The sequence below is a fragment of the Typopeltis vanoorti genome, chromosome 3 (genome assembly GCF_054136105.1).
Source record: "Typopeltis vanoorti isolate ZY-2024b chromosome 3, IOZ_Tvanoo_1.0, whole genome shotgun sequence".
Lineage (NCBI taxonomy): Eukaryota > Metazoa > Arthropoda > Arachnida > Uropygi > Thelyphonidae > Typopeltis > Typopeltis vanoorti.
The window spans coordinates 50,521,522-50,548,393 of record NC_143551.1 but is presented as its reverse complement, the minus strand read 5'-3'; the positions used below and the strand labels follow the sequence as shown (position 1 = coordinate 50,548,393).

General features: G+C 35.6%; 1 protein-coding gene across 1 annotated transcript in view; it reads left to right on the top strand.

Annotated features, from left to right (window-relative positions):
* Positions 1 to 26,872, top strand: part of LOC150108119 (dystrobrevin beta-like) — a 262,083-nt gene that overhangs the window by 201,044 nt on the left and 34,167 nt on the right. Inside the window, 1 exon segment of the mRNA XM_090415602.1 lies at positions 12,921 to 12,965. Within this exon segment, the coding sequence (XP_090271728.1) occupies positions 12,921 to 12,965 (45 nt within the window).

Genomic DNA, 26,872 nt, shown 5'->3' with positions numbered 1-26,872 from the left:
TAAAACCAGCACTGTCACTTGAATGTTTCTCCATATTTCAAGCAAAAATTACCAGTAATTTACAAGACTTGAGATACATTATGAACAATCCTTCAAGAATGACTAATGAGAAGTGAAAGGGGAGTGCAAAATGGACAGCAAAGGAAGGCCGATAGAAATAGCGCAGCTATGAAGACGTGCATATGATTGATACAGTATTAACAAAAGATCACGCAACTCAATGATAAGGCTAGCCAACGATTGTTGAGTTGAAATGTAGATTCTCTTCAACTAAATTATCTGAAACTGCCATCACAACATTCAGTATTTATTCAACTATCTAACAGTTTGAAGTTTTAAACTTTTCATTTGCGAGGTATATGCAAAGCTTTTTAATTTCTTTTTTCATAAAGTAAAATCAGGGGTGTGAGATACATGTAAGGATGAGTTATATTTGAGTAAATATGGTATTGTATGTTGTTCGCTGATGATGACAATTTGACTTTGCCAAAATATTGGAAGTATTAATTAAGTTGATTTTAAATTATACATGTTTTTGGTCGTAAAATGTTACAAAATATAAGACTTATTGTTAAACTGACCATAGATTTTTAATTCGTACGTATGTTCGTACAATATTGCCTACCAGTTTCGCTAGTAACTAACTAGCTTTTTCAAGGCTTGCACAGTACAAAAAAATGATAAATGCAAAAAAGGTTTAAGAATACAAAAAATCATTAGTACCTGTTAGGTAGCTAAGGTAACACGTTCGCGTGACATTTCTATTCAGTATCATGAACACGCGTTACATGCAAACGCGTAATATGATTATTTGCATACTGTAGTTCTGTTGTACTGAGGGAATTAATTAGATTTTTCCAAGTATCGTTCAGTATGGCCCCTAATATAACATTTAGAAACACTGATCTATTAGAATCAGTGTTTCTCTAATAGATCAGTGATTAGAATCACTGATCTATTAGAGTCACTGTTAATCAGTGACAGTTTATTAGAAACACTAATAAACTGTCACTGATTAACATTTGTTTAGAATTAGTCTGTTCAAGTTGCTGTGCAAGGATTTTGTATCAGATCAGATTTGTACCAGATTAAAAATGAGGATATTAGGAAAGAACTTGACATTGTCAGCATCCAGGAATGCATGAGCAGAGCTAATCTCAGGTGGTATGATCACTTAAACAGAATGGGCGAGGAAAGATTAGCAAAACAAGTGTTCTCTGCCAGGTTGACAGGAAAACGACCCAGAGGTAGACCAAGATATAGGTGGATTGATATGGTACAAAAGTGCCTTAGACGTTAGAAATATAAGATCTGATAATGTTGGAGTCTTGACAAGTAACAGACTGGTTTGGAGGAAAATTGTAGATAGGAAGTTAGTAATGGTGTAAATTTTTCATGTAGTACTATCATATCCTGTACACCCCTTGAGGGTACATGGCAGGAATTTGATGATGATGGTTGGATTTCTGTCAACTGATGAAGACAAATGGAAAATTACACAGATGTTATTGATATGTTGACTTTTTCAGATGAAGCAACATTCCACATACGTGGGAAAGTTTGCCATCACAATTGCCGCATTTGCAGTACAGAAAAACCTCAGGAAATGTGGCAACATGAAAGAGACTCACCAAAAGTTAATGTTTCATGCGTGGTGCCTTATTGGGCGATTCTTTTTCGATGAGCCTACTGTCAGGGGTGAATCTTATTTAGCAATACTTCAGATTTTTTTTTATTCCTGAATTATAGAAATTAAATCTTATGAATAAAACCATTTTTCCAATGGGATGGGGTACTCTGTCACTATGCAACACAGTTATGAAAGTTTCTGGATGACACTTTTGCAGACAGGTGGATTGGTAGAGGAGGTGCATGACCACCTCAGTCACCTGACCCGACTCTGTTAGACTTTTTCTTATGGGGTCACATCAAAAGTCATGTATGCTTCAAAACCTGCTTTTCTCGATGACCTTAAGACTAAAATTACAAGCACAATCAATGCAGTCACTGCTCAGCAACTACTAAACGTTTTCTGGAACTTCAAAAATTGCCTAGTTACATGCATTGCACAAGATGGCAGTCATGTTAAGCACTAATAAGAAACAAATCATTTTACATAAAACCTAATTACATACTCTTTAAGCTATTATATACTATAAATCTGTAACTTTTATGATGTTGGACCTATTAAAATTTAAAACTGGACTAAGAATTTATGGGACACCCTGTATGTTAAATAACAATGGCCTGAGTACTGGACCTTGTGGTACACCAGTTATGAAGAATTTAAAAAGAATGAAGGGTTTCATTTTCTTAGACTCAGCACCTATATATATTAATTTCTGATGCCACCTCATTATAGAATGCAAGTACTTTAAATGTGCTACTGTATTTTAGAACAAACTTATGCTGTCCTCTGTAAATTATTCCTGTACTCTCTGCCCACTTCTGAGTGTGATTCCTCACCACCCTCTTAAAAACCTTGATGACCACACCAGAGATACTAATTGATCTCTAATTTGTTGTATCAGTCCAAACTTCACTTTTGCATCTTGTATGTTGGAATTAATTTGCTTTCCTTCCAGCATGCATCCCTTCAGTACGCATGCTGATATCCTATCCATTTTGACTGCTGTATCAAGCTCTTGTAATAACTTTAATATATCTTTATCTCTTCTTTCTCTATGTTTTCATCCTTTTTCTCTTTGACATCCAGAATTAATATATCTGCCCAGAATGTATACCTTACAGAAGTGAACATTTTGCAAATCAGTTATTTCTAGTGGATCTTTCACTTTCCTTAATATTACCTGCATTCGCTGATATACTTCCACAGTCATTCTTCTTTCTACTTGATACATAATGATAAAATTCTTTTGGATTTCTTATGGTTCTTTTCAGCTAACTTTTTTTTTCATAATATGATCTCTTGTGGACTGCTCTTTCTACTAGTCCTGAGTTTCATCATCACTGCTTTCATGATAATGGATCCACATCATTCTTTTTTTATGCATCTCTTCATTTAAACAATTGTTCATTCATTTAACTCTCATGTGTAATCCCATAAGGGATTGCAGTCATATTATTTTCTTCAAAAATCCTGTGGCAATTTGTCATGCCCTGCTGATTCTTCTGCTATGCAATTTCTCATGCTAAGCCACTTCCTAAAGCTGCCTTCTCAGCTTATTATAATCACCTACCTTATAATTCTACATATGCCCTCTCTTGGAACTCTAGCATTTTTGCTACCCAGGTCAGAACTACATGATCACTCTTACTAGTTCATGGCATAACAGTCAACTCATTAACAGACAAATTCTTAGATGCTATTACAAGATTCACTGTTCCTGTACTACTAGTCCCTCCCATCACATGATGCTTAAGGAAGTTATCTTTGAGTAATTTTGTAAATTCACTCCCCCCCCCCATTTTGCATGCTTTCTCTGCCCTTCAGTCTATATCCCCATTATTGAAATCATTCATAATGATAGTCCTACCTGTATCTATAAGATTTATCTGTCTCTAACCTCTTCAGATGATCCTGGTCTTTAGCAGCCAAATTATGTGTTTTTTCTTGTTAATTTCTATCACCTGTGTAGCTCAGTAGATGTGGCATTTGAACACCATGGCGCTTGACCGCACGAAGGAAGACTCTTGGTTTTGAATCTAGTCGGCGACTAGAAGAAATTTTTCTAAGCCTTTTTTCGACCGGCTTCCCGAGTTAGTCTATCTGGCATGGGCAGGTCGGGTTTTTTTCTCCTGGAAACTCGGGTTTTTCGTTTTGTAAACTCAAGAAAATCGCCCTTAGAACCCACATTATTTCAGACATTAAATACGTGTGTTAGGGACCACGAGATGGTGGCACTTGTTGAGCCGTCTCTCTTCACTGCATGCAGCTTAATTAGTGGTAGCCTTGGGTCAGTTATCTCTGATTGGGTACCAATGGAGATTGAACTGCCCACTCAGTCTCCAAAAGTTAGATAGGGCTAAAATGGCCTCGCCTACTCCCTATTATGGGAATAAAAAGGCGTTAGCTGATTTATTATTTTTTTTTATTGATAATTTCTATCTCATCAGCAACCTGTATTACTCATACTGGTTGGATTTAATGCCTCTACACTCATGAAAACAACAATGCCCTCTTCCTATCTTGTCTGTTCTCACCAGTACCAATGATTTTTGGTTTCATTTCATGCATCATTGCTAAGAACTCCTCACCTTTATTCTGATGCTTCTGCTATTATTGTATATGCATGCAGCAGTTGATCATGAGACCAGTCACTGTTCAGATAATTCTTGAGACATGTTCAGTTTAAACATGTAGCTGAAGTTGATTCCTGAATCAATTCTCTCTGTTCCCCCCCCCCCCCCAATTTCCACTGCATGCAGTTTTCTTTCTTGTTTCTTGACAGAATTAGCCTTGCATTCAATATAACACTATATCCTTTTTAATCTGTTTCTGCTTTCTATTTTCTTTGCTTTTTCCTTTACTTCTTCTATACATGTTTCCTTCCTTAGGTACTTTACCCTCCTGTTTGCTAAATGCTTTTCAAGTCTCTCTGGTTTCTGTTTGGTAATGTGAACTGCTTGTGGTAGCCTCAAAATTCTCAATATCCTGATGTTCTTCAGTTTTTCTATGGTCATCCCTAACAGGCAGTCTTTCTGTTGCTCTCTTATCCTTTGTCATCACAGTCACAATTTCTCTGCTTAATTTAATACATGCCTTCACTTTTATGCAGCCACCCAGACATCGTTTCCTTGACAGTTCACGTTCACTCTTTTACCAAACAGCAATATCTCCAAGTGTCTGACATCGTAACCATACAAGTCTGTCTTGCAATTAATCCTTTGTCATCAAAGTCGCCCTCCATACATCAATATGCTTCATGCCATTTCTCCTACACAACCTGCTTTCTATTTCATTTAAAATTACAGGCTTCCTTCCTCTCATTCCATGGCAAAATACTTAGTCTCTTTTGCTCTTCTTTTATATCCTCACTCAACTTTTTCATATCTGGATGTTATGCGGTTATTAAGGTATAACTATCTGGGACAGCATGTAATAGATAATACTAGGGTTCGGAGAGTGCTTGACCTAGTAATTGCATCTGAGAATTTGGCTGTAATGAATATGACCACATTGCCACCAATTGGTGAGAGTAATCATAGGGTCTTGACTTGGGAGGTGGCTAAAGGTGTGGAATTTACAATTAAGACAGGGTACATGTGGAATTATCGGGCTGGTAAGTATGACAAGCTTAGGAGTTTGATTGGTTCAGTGCCTTGGCATGTAAAACTGCAAGGGCAGGATGTTGATAGTGCATGGGAGGCGGTTAAGAAGTGTTTGCATGAAGAAATGGCTGACTGTATACCTAGAGTCCGAATAATAAATGAAGTAGGGGTTAAATGGATGAATAACACCATTAAGCTTGAGCTGCAAAAAAAGAAACAACTGTGGAGGGAATTTAAGGAGAAAGGTGACCGGCAGACACATGAACCGTATAAAGCGCAGGCCAGAAGGGTAACGAGTGTGGTAAGAAAAGCAAAAGCATATTATGAAAGAACATTAACCATGCAGGCTAAAGAGAATCCCAAACAGTTTTTTCAATATGTTGCAAGTAAAAGGAAAAAATGTTTATGGCACAATGATTTTAACGAATGCCGATGGTAGGGAGGTAACCAAATCAGTTGATGTAGTTGAATTACTGAGCGAGCACTTTGCAAGAGTATATCATCCAGCTGGTGACATTGCAGGAATAAATGAACCAATAGCTTATATGGGAATTGTGGTGAATGAAGTGGAGGTAAATAGTCTATTACAAAACCTCAGTGTCAATACACCTACGAGATTGGATGGTATACCAGCTCGTGTCGTACGTGAAGCGGCTGAAGAATTGTCAGTGCCCTTGACCATTTTGTTTAATTTGAGTCTCTGGTCTGGGTTAGTCCCGAGGGGGTGGAATGAGGGGAAAATAGTTTCACTACATAAAGGAGGTTCCAAGACTGCTGTCGTAAATTACCTACCGATCAACATATCAGGAATCGTTGTCAAGGTCTTGGAGAAAATAGTCAAGAGAAAAATACAGGATTGGATACATGAAAATGGGATACTCTATGGGGGACAGCATGGTTTTGTGAAGGGTAGATCATGCCTCACTAACTTGCTCACGTTTTATAACACAGTGACGGATGAACTTGATAAGGGTAATGGGTTTACAGTCAAACTGCTGGACCTTGCTAAGCCCTTTGACAGGATACCACATGGAATTTTAATCAGTAAACTGCAGCATATGGGGATGGATATAGGGTTGGTGATGGAGAGATATCAGAGAGTGGTTTATTCAGGAGTAGAGTCCAAAAGACTGCCTGTGACTAGTGGTGTGCCGCAGGGTTCTGTTCTTGGACCACTACTTTTCAATTTGTTCATTAACGATATAGAAAAGGATCTGAGAGGAAGTGTTCATTTCTTTGCTGATGATGCAAAGTTGGGTAGAGCACAGTGGCAGCCGGTGAAAATTTCAAGTGGGGTTGCTGCATATACAAAAAAAAAAAAAAAACCTTTTTTTTTTCCTAATCAGTAACGAATTTATTAATAAATAAATTTACATATTAAAAATTGCTTTATTAAAAATATTTCTTCCTCATCACAAACAAACACCAATAATAAAAGTTTCGTATCAATAGCAATGACAAGTGCAAACGAATATCGGCGTTAGATTGCAGTGCATTTGTTTCGTGTAATGATAATTGAAAATATATAATTCTTTTCATATTTTCAACAGTGACACTCATCAGAATTCAGACTTGTATCTATAATAAATATATGTTATTTTAACAAAATAAAATAAGATTTACAAAAAAATAGTTCACCACGAACACGCACCAATAATAAATGTTTCATATCTCACAGAAATAATGAGCACACTCATAAGATACATTGATCTAATGACATAACGTGCAACGACAGCAAACGAATATCGCCGTTAGATCGCGGTGCATTTGTTTCGTGTAATGATAATTGAAAATATATAATTCTTTTCATATTTTCAACAGTGACACTCGTCATAATTCAGCCTTGTATCTATAATAAATAAATAATTATGTTATTTTAACAAAATAAAATAAGATTTACAAAAAATAGTTCACCAGATACACGCACCAATAACAAACATTTCATATCTCACAGAAATAAGGCACGTAAGCTTACTAAAAATACACTGCCGTTTGAGCAGTTACAGTTGGGAAAGACATAACGTGCAATGACAAGAGCAAACGAATATCGGCGTTAGATCGCAGTGCATTTGTTTTGTAATCTAAAGCTTTAATCGAACAATTCCAATTATTAACTATTCAATCAATGTCAAAACATAAGCTGTAACCTTTAACATGTTGTACTGCATTTATATAATGTTGTAAGCATTGTTATTATTTATAAACATAAACAAAATTTAATTTTTTCATTTTTTCCTTGGGGGTGCTGCAGTAGCGCAGTGCTTATGTATGGGCTGCCACTGGTAGAGCAATAGTGAGTGCACAGGATGTCAAAATTTTGCAAGATGATTTGGACAGTTTGGAGGGCTGGGCTAAGGAGAATGGATGTCAATTTAATGTGGCAAAGTGTAAAGTTATGCAATTTGGGGTGAAAAGATTAGCAGCAGTATATCACATTGGTGGAACCGTACTCCAGGAGATTGACGAAGCCAGGGATTTGGGAGTGTTGGTGGATAGGGAGTTGAAGTTTAGGGGGACACATCGCAGAAGTGGCTAAATCAGCTCATCAAATCACTTGGTTGCCGAAAAATACTTTAACAAGCAGAGACAAACAGGTTATTGTTCCTCTGTATCGAGCCTTGATAAGACCCCATCTAGACTACTGTGCCCAGATTTGGGTGCCAGGGTTTCTTCTTGATGGGGAGAAGGTGGAGAGGATCCAGAGACGAGTGACCAAGATGATAGCAGGTCTATGGAATGAACCTTATGAGAACAGGTTGAAGATTTGTGGGTTGCAGAAATTGGTTGATAGGCGGAAAAGGGATGATATGATTGAGACATTCAAATTACTAAAGGGTTTCTATAAGATTAATTCAGAAGATATTTTTGAGAAAGGATTGGTGGTGGGAGGACTTGGGGCCATACATGAAAGCTGGGCAAGAGTGTGGTTAACAAGCATGTTAGAGCTAGGTTTTTTACTTGGAGAGTGGTGATGAGTGGAATCAGCTGCCAGAATCTGTTGTGGGTGCCATGACTATGAATGAGTTCAAGGTGAGGTATGATAGATAGTGTGTGAATGTTGAATAGGTGTTCTTGACATGATGTTAGGGCCTCCCTCGATGAGTCTAATGACTCCTTGGATTTGCCCGTAATAATAATATCTAATTTTCTCCTTTCAAATTATTTGCCCTGCTCCACATGATAATCCACTTATTGTTTCAGTCATATCTTGAGTTTTCACACTCAAAACATGCTTTTGTTGCTTGCTCGTCTGTTGCATTCCTAATAATGGAATTACCATATAACACTATATCGTTTTTTATCTGTTTCTGCTTTCTATTTTCTTGCTTTTTCCTTTACTTCTTATATGCATGTTCCACTTCCTTAGGTACTTTTCCCTCCTGTTTGCTAAATGCTTTTCAAGTCTCTCTGGTTTCTGTTTGGTAATGTGAACTGATTGTAGCCTCAAAATTTTCAATATCCTGATGCTCTCCAGTTTTTCTATTTCCTTCATATTCCACTTTCTTTCACTTTCCGACATATTTTACACTGCTATCACTATCTTATATTCTAACACCTAACATGTTCACTACTTGCCACGCCACTTCATTTGTTCCCTAAATTGGGATTTCACCTGCATTCAATATTCTAAATTTTCTAACTACCTAATCATCACATATCTTGGACCTGTACTGTCTTGTTAGTACCATATGAAATTTTTTATATCAAACTCAAAGGACTCTGTCTCCATTGTTATACTTCAGACTTTATCAATATATATACACTGGTTTCCATAAATTAAGGAACAAAGAGAAAAATCATGATAACTCAAGAAACTATATCTATATGATTAATTTTTATGCAATTCTGTAAAAAGCAACATGATATGAGATGTGAAAGAAACCTCACAAAAATTATAAATAAATACTTTAATTCAATAACAAATGGGTACATGAAGACAGTGATCCAAACCAAGAGGCCAAAATGCCTCAATGAGAAATGTGGTCACCCCTCACAGCATTACAGCTGTCACGACGATGTTTCATATTATTTATAATGGTGTTCAGAAGCTCATTTGGTAATAACAACCATTGCAGATTTTGGTCCATCCACAAGCTTTGCTTGATGAGGATGAGCATTATCATCTTATAGGATAAATGCCTCCCCTGTTGTACTTGCATATGAACAAACATTGGGGAACCAAGACCTTGTCTCTATAAGTTGTGGCATTTATGGTAACACATATCAATGCATTCATCCATTGAGATGCCTCTCCAAACCATCACACCACCTCCACCATAAGTGTCTCTTTTGCAGATATGAGATGGATGATGATGCGTCTCTGGTTTTCTCCAGATCAGAGCACATCGTTATCACTTTACAGAGCAAATTGGGACTCATCTGTACAAACCCCATTGGTCTTGGGTCCAGTTGACATGGAGCCTGACCCATTTCAAGCATTCTGTCCTATTGCATGGGGATATGGGCATGCAGACTGCCTAGCATACAGAGACTACCTTTATGAAACCTTCTGTGCACAGTGGAAGCAGATATCAATGTTCCTGTAGTCGGTGTGAGGTCACATGGTGGCCATTTGGGATAGCACTCCTGTTTCAGCAAGCAGATAATTGGAAATGTCAGTCACCCACTGCAGTTGTAGACCGTGGCCTTTCTTCACTATCTCTGGGATGCTGTTTTTAACTGTTGGAATTGATTCCACAGTCTATGAACTATGGAACAACTCACACACAACCATCTGGCTACCTCTGCCTGACTTTAGTTGGCAGAGGTAGTCTTGCGATGAATCACAACCAGAATTCATCAGTTAAATTATGTCTTGCAGGCATATCCGAGAATTTTGCTATCACAAAATGTCTCATTCTCAGTCTAGATACAAAATGGAAGACTACTCCAAAACAGCTGCTTTTATGCCTTGGCTCATTGCATATATGCAGTATGATTTGCACCACTCATTTGTATATGATAAATAGACTTAACGCCACTTTTTACATAATGTACCTGACTTTCATGCCCCCCCCCCCCAAGTTATTGCACTTTTCTTTTTGTTCCTTAATTAATGGAAACTGTATATATACTGTGACTATAAATTAACAATCAGCTACATTCGCATTCGCACATACACCACAGTTAATTAAAAGACGTAAATTAATTAGTAATTAAAAATAATTTCTAATAAGTTAAATATTTAAAAAAAATACAACTTATTTTTACTGTTATAATCAACACTAACAGTCCCATTAATACTCTAAAAATACAGTACTCTAAAAATTTTACTAAATATCTAAATTACTAAACTAAGATGATCTAAATCTGATACAAATTAGAAGTCAATATCACAATTTTTTAATAAAATAAGCTTATCTTTTCAGAGTGCTCTTAACAACAATCTTCTTCCACATGCCACCTAGCAGCCAGTTCATAATAATGGTAAGTTTCTGCTGGATTTATATTCAGAACACCTAATAGTCATTACTTAACATCATGTGCCAACATAAAAATAAGCATAAATTCATGGAAAGAATACATACAAAACAAGGAGGTCATGTCAGTTAGTGTTATTGGCAGTGATGTCTTCAAATATTTCCTGGCTAGTGTACAAAGAATTGAAATAGGAACTGACTGCCACCCAGCATTAATAAATATTAAAATGAACAAGCATCACATTAAATAAAACAAAGTATACCAAAGTTTTAAAAGAATCAATTTGGGAAATTGATTTTTTTCAATAATATGGGAATAGTGAAACCTTCTGAAAACCTTGATTGACTCAGATAGGGAGGAATGTGAAATTGTGTCAATAAGGATTAAAATAAATATATATTTATTTAAATATATATTTATTTATTTCTCATAAATAAATAAATATCTATTTATTTATGAGAATGTAAAAGAATGTATTTAAAAGTAAATGCAATCACATGTCAGGAATTTTATGATTTATGTAAATTAATAATATATAAAAATTAGTATATATATAGAATATGGACTGCATGCTGTACTCAGGAAATTAAAGATGCAGTTCATAAAAAGATAAACATTGAAGTTGAAGCTTTCTGGAAAATAATTAACATGGAACTGGAATGAAATAAATCATTTAATAACCAAACTAAATATTTATATGCCAGCATTTTTTTTTTTGGCTCAAGTTAGTACTATGTAGACACTTGAAGACACAGAAACAAAGACTGAAGCTGAAATTAGCTGTGTTTGTGAGAGGGGGGGGGGAGGTGCGCTTGATGTTAGATGTGATAGTTGCACTCCACTTGGTGATCTGTAATTAGTAATTTTGAGCTAGCAAAAAGTTAAGAATATATGTATGCTAAAATTTACTTAATATTGTACAGTATTCTAAAATTGCATCAGTTCTATTGCAACATCAGGATTTCTGGAAATGAGCTACTTTTAAGAACAGTCTTTATAATTTGAAGTAAGGTTTGTGCAACAACTTGTCTTTCTTCCACATTATTACATGATCTTTATTTAAGGCATAGTCTGTTCTGTTAAAAATACTTGGTGCCACATAGACACCTAAAAAAGGAGAGCGGGTCTGGCAGTTTGTGTACTGTGTCGTATTCTGTTTTTGAAGATAGCATAATCTGCCTTTTGTGCCTATAAATAATATATTGTGTCGGTCTGTGTGTGTGGGGGGGGTATATATAATCTGTTATATTTGAAGGGTTTGCTCTTTTTTGAGGAATTGGGTAAGAGTTTTTATTGTATACATTTTTCCAAATAATGTTAAGATAGCCCATTGTTTCAGATGCATTGATAGTCCTGAAGATGAATTCTATTCTGGAAGCTAATGGTCTGAAAATTCCAGGATTCTGGGCAGAGCAGTGATGGGAGTAGGCTTGCAAATAATTGTGTGTGTGTGTGTGGATTTATAGTAGACCAAACACAAAGAAACCATCTGACTGTCTTGTGGTGAGAGTATTTATTATTATTATGTGACACCTTCAAGAGTCCATCATATTCAAGAAGGCTAAAACTTCTTTATTTTTTTTCTATTTCAAAAAGTAAAATTAATTTGAGGGTGGATATTTTTAAAAAAAAAATTGTAGAAAGTGGGTACTGAATTTACAACCTGGGTTTCAAATGTTTCTTGTATAAGTTAGCAACAAAGAGCAAAAGTGGGGAATCCCTTGCTACACTAAGCATGTAGGAAGACCTAGGTGTTAGCAGTTATGCATAGTAATTTCAGTGGTTTATAATAAACACTACAAGAACAAAATATATATGATTATTTATTAAGCTGCTAATATGTTGCTGAATTTCAAACCAGGATCTTTAGAGAAGAGAAAACTTGTTACCATGTACAAGGCATTCAAAACACTGATTAGTTGCAGAAGCAATTCAAAAGTATAAGGAACAAAATAATTAAAGTAATATTGTGGTAGTCTCATTATTCTTTCATCTACATAAAACTTATTGGAATTACTTCTGTCAGATTAGAAGTTAGTTTATTTGTTTTTATATTAGTTTAAAATTAGTATCAGGTTAAAAACAGCATACACCTGTTTTTAACCAGAGTTCTGTGAGCGTGTGTGCAGTCATTTCTCTCTTTCCTCCAGTATGTTACTATCACCATCTGCATAATTATTAGTATTTTAAATTGAATTGTTCGGCTCATATTTTAAACATATCATCTTAAGAGAAAATATTTTATTTACATACTATATTTTGTATAGGTTCTGAAGATGAAGATCACTATAAAATTTCAACCTGCAATAGAGGTAAAATATTTATTAGTCTTTACTTCACTTTCATGTGTATTTTAATTTTTTCAACTGTTAGAGTATAATGAAATATAGAATTGAAAGTAATTTGAAGATCACTGTGAAGACACTGTGTAGAAGACCACTGTTACTTGTGCTTTTTTGTCATTGTTTTGTTAAATCTCAGTGATAGGAGAGATTTTATGTGACATGATTGAAGCTTAAGGAAAATAGGCTATATATACTGACATGTAATATCAAAAAAAATAATCACTAATTCAGTAACATATATACGTTGGGTTTGTCTTTCATCCAGCCTTATATTTGTTAGCTGTTGTTTGACCCCACTTTCAAACATAAAGAAAATTTTTATTATACTGTGCCACTCTATGTTTGAAATCACACAATTTTTGTGAGGGAATCAAGCACCAATTAGCACTACAGCTATGAGAACTTACTACAGACCGGAATTGTCTTACTTTTATATAGGGTTTCCCGCAAGATTCGTATTTTAAAGAGTGGTGCAATGAAACTGAAATTAGGCAAGCACAAGAATCAAGTTAAACAAGATATTTAATTGTCTCACAAAATTATTCTTACATAAGAAACAAGAACTCTATTAAGATCAATACAATTAGAAAATAATTTATACATTCAATAAAGTATTAAGATTCTACTCAGCTGAGTGCATCATTTACTGCTAGAACTTATATATGTGACTTTCACAATTCATGTCTGTTAGGATTTCAACTTAGTTTCAATTTAAACAATATCAATATTCAGCAAAACATTCAAAAGTTAGTTCTTTTTAGTCTCGGTGAAATATTCATAAACTTCAATTTATCAAACACTTAACAAGCATCATCAATATTTATCAGAGGATTAAAATAGTTCTTAAAAGGCTCAGTCTTGATTTTACATATACGTAGTGAGATAACACATTCAAACACGAACCAATTCTTCAATGAAGTTTCTCACATTAATTTCACAAGGAAATGTTTTATAATATCACTCATTTAAGCTTGACTAGCTGGCTCCAGCAACACGAAATTTGACCAAGTTCTCCTGACACAAGTAACACTATCACACGTTTTAGTTATAGAATAGATGTTCTTACTGGTATGATCATCATAGCTTGCACATTATGGAAAACTCTTACAACACTTCTAGGCACTCGATAATCTTCCACTATAGGCAACACAAAACTTATGGTATTCCTGAGTTCAATAACTTATTTGTTAAGACTGGAAAATGTATTTTCTTGCTCGTAATAACTTATCTTACGATAAATCTCGATCATATTATTATCCTTTCACTCAGGTAAATTCCTTTACAAGATGACAGGAAACTATAAATAAATATGAGTTCGAAGTAAGATCCATTAAAATCGGAACAAGTTTCCAAATCTTTATTATGTCGTACGATTCCAGGTTAGATCACATTTCACGACCTTCTTACACTCTCTTCATTTTCCCTCTGGCTGTTTCTTCCTATATCACCTCTCTCCTTCCTTTTTCCCACCCAAACTTGTTTTTTTTTTTTTTTACTCGTTCAGTTTCAACGAAAATTTTCACTTGATTGTTATACAGTTCCCCAATGCTAAGGCACGTGCTATCTAAAAATAACTTAGTTTTCTGACAGCAACCAATCAAATCACATTAGCAGAGTCCGTTAGAATTACTTCCCGTAACAACAAATAAAATGCATATATTACAGTTCACTTAGGATACATTTATAAGTTATAAAAAGCATTTATACAGAATAAATAACAAAAAAAATTACAATTTTTTTATTTTAATAAAAAAATAATAGTAAGTATTTAAATTAGAATTTATTTAGGAGCAAAATTAGCTCAGGATATGGAATTCATGTTAAATCATGAATGAAGTATTAATAATCATAAAATCCTTCATTCACAATTTAACATATGCATTATGATGACACAACATAATCAGATGGGGTGTCACTGGATTATACAGATATCAGCAGCTAGAATGGAATTGATGATAGGCACTATTTGTAAGAAGTATCAATAGAAAAGAAGTTGAGTTAGCAGTAAAATTACATAAAAACAATTCTAATAATCTACAGAATACTGATAAAGATCTAATGATCAAATTACTAATAATTTGATCATTAGACTGGCAGCTGATATAAAGGAAAAAAATGACAAATTAATTCTTTTGGAAACCTGAACAATGGAAAAGGAGATGAACTTCAGTCATATAAAAATGTTGTGGAAAAATGTGGAGAAAATAGTAGGGTTAACAGCTAATGGCAGCACCTGCTAGATTTTTTGCTTGGGATGTGGATTAGTCATTTATGTGGACAGAGCACAAAAAAAAGAACCTGGAAGATTTCAGATTTTAATTTTGCCATGACAAGACAGATTTCAGTTCTAGATGCTCTTTATAACAAAAATAAACTAGTGCTTAATAACTATCCTGATGTTTAATCATTAAAGCAAAATTTTCAAAACCTTCATTGGTTACCATCTATTTTTGACTTTTCTTCAGAGGATCAAGATTGCATAAAAATGCTTCTTAAACCTATGCCGAAGTTAGATCTATGCATTTCAGGTTTCAAAGCTTCAGTTTTTTGATGGTACGGGATTAATATCCTTGACTATTTATATTCACTTTCTCTGTGGGACAGTTTACCTAAGTTCCATTTGTATAGAAGTTTGTCATTAAAATGCCAAAAAAGTAAGCTAGGCTTTTGTTTTGCCTGTATTTGTAAGTTTGACTAATTTTTTGAGCATATTGAGAAAGTTTTAGTACCACTTCACCATAACTCAAGAATTTTGAACTTCATGATGAGGAAATCAGATATGGATTAATGCAGCAGCAGAAGGTTTAACTTTCCTTTACAATGTTGTAAAAATACTTCCCTGGAATATCTGCCAAGAATTAGTAATTATTAATAAAAATGCAACTTGGAAGATTTTGGGTTTTGACTTAACCGTAACAGTTGACAATCCTTGAGAAGCTTGGTCAAAATTTCATTTTCTTGAAATTGATTGTTCACATGGGTTACTTAAAGTTAAAGCTAGAGATAACTGGAAGGAGATCCATTAAGGAATGTGGAGAACTATTGGAACTTCTGACGTAGTGTCCAGTCCTCACCTTCACATAGTATGCTCTGTTAGTAGGTACCTGCTAGATGAATTGATAAGGTTGGGCTGACAATTTTGGACTTAGCTGACTACTGACCATATTGTTTTTTATTGGCTTAAACCAGATGCAAAAATGATGATATAACACAAAGAAATTTCATGCCAACTGGAGTGTTACCCTGTTTTACTGGGCAACACTCCAGTTAGAACCAAGGAGAACACCCCACTGTTCTCCATGGTTCTAACAGTTCTAAAAATTCAGCTATTATAACAAACTCAACTTCAACAGAATTGAAGATACGAGCATTCAACATAAAATGTATCAGTGGAAAAGAAGTTGAACTAGAGAAGTACCACGTGGATATAATTAGTGATACCACAATGAAGAAGATTAAACAAATGAGATCGTGCTAAATAATAAACACCGGATGTCATATTCAGGGATCAGGGAAAAGAAAAAGTAGCAATAGCATTCAAACCAAACAAAAACTTTTTGATTTTAAGACAATTTTAAGTAGAGCTATGTGGGCAAATTTCAAATTGAGGAACTGGGCAATTAAACTTATTTGAGTCTATAGTCCCACAGAGTTGTTCTCTTAAGGAAGAAGTGGGGGAATTTTTTGAATCATTAGACAAGCCAACTGACATAAAGAAAATGGAAAAGCTCGTCCTTATTAGAGTTATTAATATTAAATAAATTAATATTAAATATTAAATATATAGTACACTTGAGGGTACTATTATTATTAAATAGCAGAGTAGGAAATGATTGTGAGACATACAAAAATATTTTGGGAAAATTTGGAGAAAAGAGCAAAGCTAATAATAATGGCAAATATCTGTTGGATTTCTGCTCAGGACATGGACTGGTTATTACTAACACCATGTTCCAACATAAAAATGTGCACAAATTCACATGGAGAGAAGAGGCTAGGAATAAGAAAAGTCTCATTGACTATGTTATTGTTGATAGTGATGTTTTCTCCCTGGTGCAGGACACCAGAGTGTACAGAGGATTTGAAATTGGAAGTGATCACTATTTAGTCTTGAGCAGGATAAAATTGAATTTCATATTGAAAAGAATAACATGTAAGAAAGTTTTAAAGCGAATAAAAGTTGAGCAGCTCTCAGATGTGAACTGTAGGCTAAAATACAGAAAGATTATTGAAAAGAAAATGAAAGAGTTTGAGAACAGGAATCAAACCTTGGAGATTCAGTGGCAAACTCTGAAGAAAACATTGATTGATTCTGCCAGAGAGGCATGTGGTGAGGTTGTGTGCAAGGATAAAAAAATCAGAACTCTCTGGTGGACACAGGAAGTTAAAGAGGCAGTGAAGGAAAAGAAGAAAGCATATGAAAAGTTCCTGGCAAATAAGTCAGCTTTTACTCTTACAGAATACAGAGACAAATGTAAGAAAGCTAAACAGTGTGTAAAACTAGCTAAACAAAAGTCATGGGAGGACTTTGGCAAGAATATAGAAAATAAATATCAAGAAGGTGGCAAAATATTCTGGAGGTTGTTGAAGAAGCTTAGGAATGGAGGAAAGAGTGCTGTAAAAGGAGTTAGAGATGATAAAGGTGACATGAAAACAGGAGAAAAAGAAATCCTTGAAGTATGGAGTAATTACTTTGAAAAACTGCTAAATGAAACAACCAGTGATGACAGCACAGTGATAAAAAACACTGACCAGACATGCAGTCAGGAATACATATCCATACTTGAAGTAGAAAAAGCCATCAAAGGCTTGAAATGTGGAAAGGCAGCAGGAGTAGATGATATTCGACCAGAAATGCTGAAGTATGGTGGTATAAAAGTCTTACAGTGGCTGCACTGCATAGTTCAGAAAGCCTGGACAGAGGGACGAATTCCCGATGATTGGAGTAGAGCTCTCATAGTACCCATATATATAAAGGGAAATAAAACTGAATGTGAGAATTACAGAGGTATTTCCCTTCTGAGTGTTCTTGGCAAGATCTATGCGAGTATACTTGAGAAACGGTTGAGAAGAATTGTGGAAGAAAAGCTTGGTGAAGAACAAGCTGGATTCAGGCCAAATAGAGGCTGTCAGGATCAGATCTTCACTTTACGACAAATAGTCGAGAAAGCATGGGAATATAACAAAGATCTGTATTTAAGTTTTGTCGATTTGGAAAAGGCATATGATAAGGTGCCAAGAGAGAAGCTATTCAATACGCTGCAGTTATATGGTGTCAATGGGGCATTATATCAAGCAATACTTAGTCTTTATTTGAGTTGTGAGTCAGCAGTTAGAATTGAAGTACAAGAAGATGGTTTAATGTTAAATCTGGTGTGAGACTAGGATGTACATTATCCCCTCTGTTATTCATTATTTATATGGATCACATTATGAAGGAAAGTGGTATTAAACCTGATATTAGAATTGGAGATGTTAATGTCAGCTCTTTGCTTTATGCGGATGATGTTATACTTCTAAATAAATCCGCTACAAGTCTGCAAGATTCTCTGACTAAATTGAATAACTGTTGTAATAGATATGGTATGAAGGTCAGCAATAACAACATTGTCAACAAAGACAATGAAAATAGGCAGAATCATTGAAAATGTCAACTGTGTTGTGAATGGAGAACCTGTGGAACAAGTAAAACATTTCAGTTACTTAGGTACGATTTTTACTGAAGATGGTAAATTAAATATAGAAATAGACAACAGAATCAGCAAAGCTGGTATGATGGGAAGTCAGTTGAATAAATTCATATGGAATAAGAGAGAAATTAGTCGGAACACTAAATTAGCTGTATACAAGACAGTGTTCAAACCAGTTTTAACTTATGGATCTGAGAGCAGGGTCAGAAGTAAAACACTTGACCAAAGATTAGAGACCGCAGATATGAGAGTCCTGAGAAAGATTAGAGGCTTGAATAGATGGCATCAATGGCAATATCATATTAAAAATGAGGATATTAGGAAAGAACTTGACATTGTCAGCATCCAGGAATGCGTTAGCAGAGCTAATCTCAGGTGGTATGGTCACGATAGAAATATAAGATCTGATAATGTTGGAGTCTTGACAAGCAACAGACTGATTTATAGGAAAATTGTAGATAGGAAGTTAGTAATGATGTAATTTTTTCATGTAGTACTGTCATATCCTGTACACCCCTTGAGGGTACATGGCAGGAATTTGATGATGATGACTTGGATTCACCATTACACACCAGAATCCGAACAGCATTCAAAACAGTGGACCCTTTTCAAGCCATTTATTCAGCACCGAAGGAGACAAAGTTGATTCCATCAGCAGGAAAGGCCATGGCATCGGTGCTTGGGGATGCTAAAGGCATTTTGTTTATTAATTATCTTGAAAAGGGTAAAACAATACCCAGGGAATATTATTCCAATCTTTTAACCAGACTAAACAAAAAACTTCATGAGAAAAGACCCAGTTTGCAGAAGAAAATAATCATCTTTCATCAGGACAATGCACCTGCTCACAAAGGTGTTTTGAAAGTGGGAAAATTAAGGGATTTGCACTATGAATTGTTGGAACATCCACCCTATTCCCCAGATTTGGCTCCCTCTGACTTCTATCTTTTCCTAAAACTCTTCCTCGCTGGTAAGCATTTTTCTTCAAATCAAGAAGTTGATTGCAGCTGTAGAGGGGTATTTTGCAGATCTTACTGAAAACGACTACAGGGACGGGATAATGGAACTGGAGCATTGCTTGAATAAATGTATTAGTCTTGAGAGAGAATATGTTGAAAAATAAAAATAATTTTGAAATTATAAATTTGTTTTTTCATTGTTAGGCCAAGAACTTTTCAGACCACCCTCATATGTATGTTTATATTCACAGCATGCAAATTATCATTTTTATTATTTCTATGTCTATGTATGCACTATATGCAAGTGTATTAATTTAAATTTAGTTGTAATTTTTCTTGTTAAAACCTGTTCTGTGTCATACACTTTTACATCTTGTAATGAGCCATGTGTTCCTTTGCCTTTCGACTATGTTTGTTTACAACTGTGCTAATAACATGATTATGTTCTCAGTTCCCATGAGTTCCTAATAGTACCACATGACTGGCTGAAGGCCTGCAGAATAGAAACTCTTTGTGATCTTTGTTTATTTCTTTCTTACTTCATGTAACTTCACTTCTCATTGTGTGTTTTCACTCTTATGATGTGATAAGATGCTCGTCACAAAATATTAGTGGTTTATGTTAATTCTTTATTCCCTTATATAATTTTTGTATAGTCATTGAATGTCTAATAATTATGGTAATATTAAATCAAATCTACATCCTGCACAGGGATCAATTTCAGAAGATCATCAACCAGTTTCCGAAGTAATATTTGAAGCTTGCATGATTACAGGCCAGAGTAACATTTCTCAAATGCTGCTGTGACTCTGATCTTATTCCAGATTTTGCCAAAATCAAAGAAACCATTAAATCGTCAGGTGTGCATGGAATTTATTTACAGGCAATTAAAGGCTTACTTTTAAATCAGCTCTGATGTGCTAAATGTGACGTGGAACTTAACATCACTATTAGTTGTTTAGATAATATGATCGAAAGAATATTAAATATACTCCTGAATTATATGAGGTGTGGCTATTAAATAATGAGACAAGGTGTGCTGTGAATCATGTACTCATAGCAGTGGGATGCGCTTGCGCCGTGAATGGCCTTGAAGGTTCTAGAAGCAGTTGAGATAAGCATTGTTTACTGTCGTTCGTAGTTAGTCGCTTTGCCAGAATAATCTAACGTTAAACTCAAACAGTGCATTAATGTCATATTCCTTGTGAAATTGAATAAATCGTCGACCAAGTGTTTGAAACTGTTGTAGGAGGTGTACGGTAATAATTCAATGTCACATGCGTGAATATTTGAATGGCACAAACGCTTTGAGAACGTTGAAGATGATGAATGACCGGGTCATCCTGACACGGCAGGAACTGAACAAAACGTTGTGAAAATTAATGAAATTGTTCGCAACGATCACCGATTAAGCATTCGGATGATAGCAAACATGGTGTACATTGATAGGAAGACTGTATGACAAATTTTGCATGAGCAATTGAACATGAACAAGGTCTGCTCCAAAATGGTTCCTAAAAACTTGCGTCAGGAGCAGAAAGACGTCCGGAAATAAATTTGTACTGACATCATGGAATGTCTGACAGCAGAGCCAGACTTGCAGGAGAAAATCCACATCTCATCACATTTGATGAGACATTGTTGGTCGTGACTTTCTACTCATATAACTATTCTTTAGTCTTTGGGTCAGTTTCCCGTTAAAATTCCATACGGGTATCACGTGGTACCTCTGAGGGACAGTGGAATTTCCTCGAGATCGAGGCAATACCAGAGTATCAGAGTGTCTGAGATCTACCTCTCATAAAACGCCAAGAAAATTTATATTTCGCTGCACCACTTAGCGCTATTAGATTAACAATCTTATCAATCAAGTGGTGATCTCAGGACAGTACTTAAATGATACCTAGTAACTTTGCAGATGTGGCCAAACTTTACTTTTCTCTAGTCTTATGCATAGGTTCGTATTATTTTTATAAGAGGTGCATCAGATTCCAGAAATCACAGATAGTCTTAGTTAGATACAAAAGAGCAACGGTTATTATATATCAAAAATATGTACATTCAATACTATTAGCTTAATTCCCATCTTAAGAGAGTTCCTGACAGTCAGGATAGAGTTAAAATATTACAATACTACAAATATACTTATAACTGATTATGCTGTAATTCTCTAAAGTAAGAATCTTATTTATACTCTTAAATACCTTAATCATGGATGATTATCACAATTTTTCTATTTTTTTCAGTAGTTCTGTCAAACCACACAAGATAGCATTTATATCTTTTACAATCCCTTTATAAATTAGCAATTCCTCACTCTAGACATATTCGTAACTTCCTGTAAAACAATAAACAATAGCAACACAGTCTTAATCAATATCATTAATGTTCCCTTTTCTGTTTTTTATCAACTTGGCACAAATCTCTCATTCACATTCAGTGAAATACAAATAGTCTACTTATCTGCCCTTTGGTTCTGTATCACATCAATGGTCTGCCGGAATCTGCCTCTCCTTAAATGAAATGTCCACGTGCCTCAATCTGGCTTTCTGTGGACTGCTGGGCTTATTTCTTCCACGGAGATACGACCGCCGAGTTCTGCTGCTGCTTTTATCAGAATCCTCTGGTATGGAGGCACTGCCACCCTTCACCACCGCGAGACGAACACTAGGAGATCCAGGAACAAAACCCTTTTTTCAGGGGTGCATGACCCTTATATTTCCCTCTTTTTTCTCGGCATTTCTCGCATTTCGCGATGTCCAGCCAACACACTCACATGGTCTTACGTCACGGCGTCCAGCCTTCTCCGCTATCGCACATGCGCTGATGTCACGCTGTTTGCTTGAGGCGAGCCGCTCCCTCGCGTCACTGCTCCATGACCTTTGGACTTCACTCCCCCCCATGTTGAATTTGTGCTAACATTCTATATCTATTAATACATATTACTTTATACAACTCTGCTAAAGGTTTACACTTCCATTATTGATTTTAACTCGTTTGTGAATGGTACTAAATACACACTTATTTAATCTCTCATAGTGAAACTTGCTTGATATATTTACATAGCATAAATCTTACACTCAGAGGCAATCACCTATCTTTATATTCCTTTTTTGTTTGGAAGCACATGTTAGATTGTGATAAGATAGGAGTTCCTAAAATTCCACTCTATCACAATCTACAACATGGATTTTCCAGTATGTTCCAGAAACAAAGAGGCAATCGATGCGATGCACTGGAAAACTCCCATTTCACCGAGAATGAAATAAGCAAGAATGAGCAAGTCAAAACTGAAGGCAATGCTGATCGGTTTTTTTTTTTTTTTTTTTTTTTTTATATATCAGTGGCATGGTAATGGTTGAATGGGTTATTACCTTGAGGTTCTGGTCAAGCTGAGAGAACGAGTGAAGAAGAAAAGACCTGATCTGTAGAAGAACAATGCTTGGATTCTCCATCATGACAACATTCCAGGCCACAGTGCACTGTCTATAAAGCAGTATCTGGCTGATAAGAAGATCCCAGTGTTGAACCATCCACCTTACTCGCCAGACTTAGCTCCATGCGACTTTTACCTTTGTGCACTATATAAAATATAAGCTCTTTAAGGTTATCTGAAACAGAAGAAAGGTCACATAAGGTCCTTTCAACTTGAACCTCAAAATCAGAAATTATTTCTAGATAAAATAATCATTTCATCTTGAGTGAGTTGAAAAAGGGACAGGTTAGCTACCCATTTACTGCTAGACTGTTGAGTGGAAAATTTATGTTATCTACTTTTAGAGCTGTTAAACTTTTTTGCTAGATTCTTTAAAGATATGGGATATGACATTATACGAGGTGTGGCTATGAAATAATGAGACTGGTTGCAAAAATGTGGTTAATTATTACAATTGTACAACTTAATTGTTATCCCCATACTCCCCTCCTCTATCTATACAGCATTCAATACGAATTTTCCATTGTTGGAAGCAATGCTGCAAGTCATCAGGTGTTATCTGCTTCAGTAGCGCTGCCGTTTTCTTCTTTACCTCATCCACTGACTGAAAATGGGTGCCCTTCAATGTTGATTTCAACTTTGAAGGGCACCCATTTTCAATATCTAACCAATATACTATCTATTCCCATCCTCTGCAGCTTGTACACCAATTTATCATGTGGTAATCTATCAAACGCTTCTGCAAAGTCTAAGAATATCACTGTATATACGATTCTCTCTTATTATTATTATTATTACATGCAACTCCAGGGAGTCGTTAGAGGGAGGTCCAAAATCATGTTCATCACAACTATTCGACATTCATACAGTATCTATCATACCTCGCCTTAAACTCATTCACTGTCACAGCATCCACCACAGACTCTGGCAGCCCATTCCACTCATTCACCACTCTAAAAGTAAAGAACCCAGCTCTAACACCCTTACTAACCACACTTTTGCCCATCTTCCATGGATGTCCCCTAGTTCTCCCACAACCAGCCCTGTTCTCAAAAATATCTTCTGAATTCATTTTATAGAAACCCTTCAGTAATTTGAATGTCTCAATCATATCTCCCCTCCTCCGCCTATCAACCAATTTTTGCAACCCACAAATCCTCAACCTGTTCTCATAAGGTTCATTCCACAGACCTGCTATCATCTTGGTCACTCGCCTCTGGATCCTCTCAACATCCTCCCCATCAAGAAGAAACCTAGGTGACGAAATCTGGGCACAGTAATCGAGATGGGGTCTTATCAAGGCTCGATACAGAGGAACAATAACATGCTTGTCTCTGCTTGTCAACGTATTCTTCAGCAACTAAGTGATTTGATAAGCTGATTTGGCCACTTTTGCAATGTGCTCCCTAACTGCTGCTGATCTTTTCACCCCAAAATGTATAACCTTACATTTTGCCACATTAAATTGACATCCATTCTCCTTAGCCCAGACCTCCAATCTATCCAAATCATCCTGCAAAATCATCTGCATTCACTATTGCCCTACCCAACTTTGCATCATCTGCAAACAAATGAACTGTTCCTCTCAGATCCTTTCCTATATCATTAATGAACATATTCTGACACACTTGTCACCTTATCATAAAATGTAAGTAAATTACTAAAACAGGACCTACCCTTTATAAATCCATGACCAGCATAAAGAATACTATGTCCATCAACCCAATTCTGTATTCTATTCCTTACGAATCTCTCCAACACCTTGATTACAGCTGCAGTTATACAGACTGGCCTATAGTTGGGGACTTCTGTCTTAGAACCATGCTTGTGGAGTTGTACTATTTTGCCTTCTTTCCACTCCTTAGGAACCCTACCAACTGCAAGACTTTAAATTAATGATAGAGAAATTATATACTTGGTTTAATCCTTTATCCAAGTGTAAGCAAACAGGTTTGCATCTGGACTATTTTCAGGACTGGGGCAACTTGTGGTAAAGGTGTATGACTTGGGTAGTGACCCTTCCCATAATGCATAGCATTATATTTGCTTTGCGTTATGAGATACTAAGGCAAGTGATGTGAAGTCATACACCTTTACCACGAGTTGCCCCAGTCCGGAAAATAGTTCAGGTACAAACTTGTTTGTTTACACTGGGATAAAGGATTAAACCAAGTATATAATTTCTTGGTATTGTTAATTTATGGTAAACCAAGTGGAAACACTTTCAACAACTGCAAGACTTTCATTAAATAACTAGGTCAAGGGCATAACCAACTGTGGTGCACATTCCTAAAGAATATGTGGTGATATGTCATCCATTCCCACATCCTTATTCACATCTAATCCAACCAACATGTGATACACCTCTGCTTTTTTCACTTCCAATTCTTCTAATACTTGCCTCTCTTTTATATATTGTACCAGACCATTTATACTAGTATGATATATGCTGATACAGTGCTCGTTCAATGATTCCACTATATCCTTTGCAGCTGTTATTCTGCTGCTATGACTATCTACAGTGTAATCTGCCATAATTATTCTTTCTCTTGCATGCCATGTAGCAGAAAAATTCCCTTCAGTTAACCTTGGGCTGACCAGCCAATCCCCTCTTATATTTGCACCTTTTCTTTACCATGCTTGTCACCTTTCTAGCCTGCACCTTATACTCTTCATGGGTCTGATCACCACCAACTGGCTTGTACCTCCTCCATAACATTTTCTTTTTCAGTACAGCTTGTTTGATTTCACTGTTCATCCATTTCACTCCCACATTATTTACGCGCTTAACCCTCGGTATGCATTCATACATTTCTTTTGTCAGATACTGCCTTGTGAATTTCCATGCATTATCAATATCTTTACCGCTCAGCTCATCTATCCAACATACTGATACTAACCGACTACAGAGCTTCCTATAATCACCTGCTTCATACTTCCACATATATCCTTTTTTGACATTTGCTACATTAACTTCTTGACTCTGTGCCCTCTCAGAAAATAATAGCCTTTCTAAGTGCCCAACACCAAACCCATTCAAATGTAATCCATCAGCTTTATACCATATGAACTTCCCTTCAAATTTATTCCACAGATTTACAAATTGAACCCCCTTTGCCTCACATAACTCAGCCGTCTTACTATTCATTATCTCTGCTCTCCTTCTCAATTCACTGTTATCATATCTGGGCAACACGCCTGCGACTTTCCCAACAACACTATTTTTCTTTACCTGCTGCAACAACTTCCTCGAGTTGTTGCAGCAGGTAAAAAAAAAAAAGAAGAATGTCTATCAACATTCTTCTTTCCAACTACATCATTTGTGCCCACTACCGCTAATTTTGACACTCGGTATTTCCTTTTCCGCAATGCATCAGTGATTTGCTTTATTGTTCCACCAGGAAAGCATATTTTGTGCACTTTATTAGTAGTCACGCATCTGATGATTGAGTCCTCATACACTGATATACGACTATCCTTTGATTCAAGTTTAAGTACATATGTACCATTCTAGGAAATAATAATTATAATGGAAATATCCTTTTTAACAGAACTGAATTCAAACAGAAATTTTTAAAATAAGCACCATTTGAACTGTGTTAAATCAAAATATACCGCTTAAAAATAGAATTGCTTTTGTTTTTTAAACCATGTTATTTCAAAATCATGTAAAAAAAAAGGATTAAACTGTGTAAAAAGAGAATTAGCTGTATATATATATATATATATATATATATATAGTTTTATTTTCTTTCTTAAAGAAAATAGTTTTATTTTCTTTAAGAATTT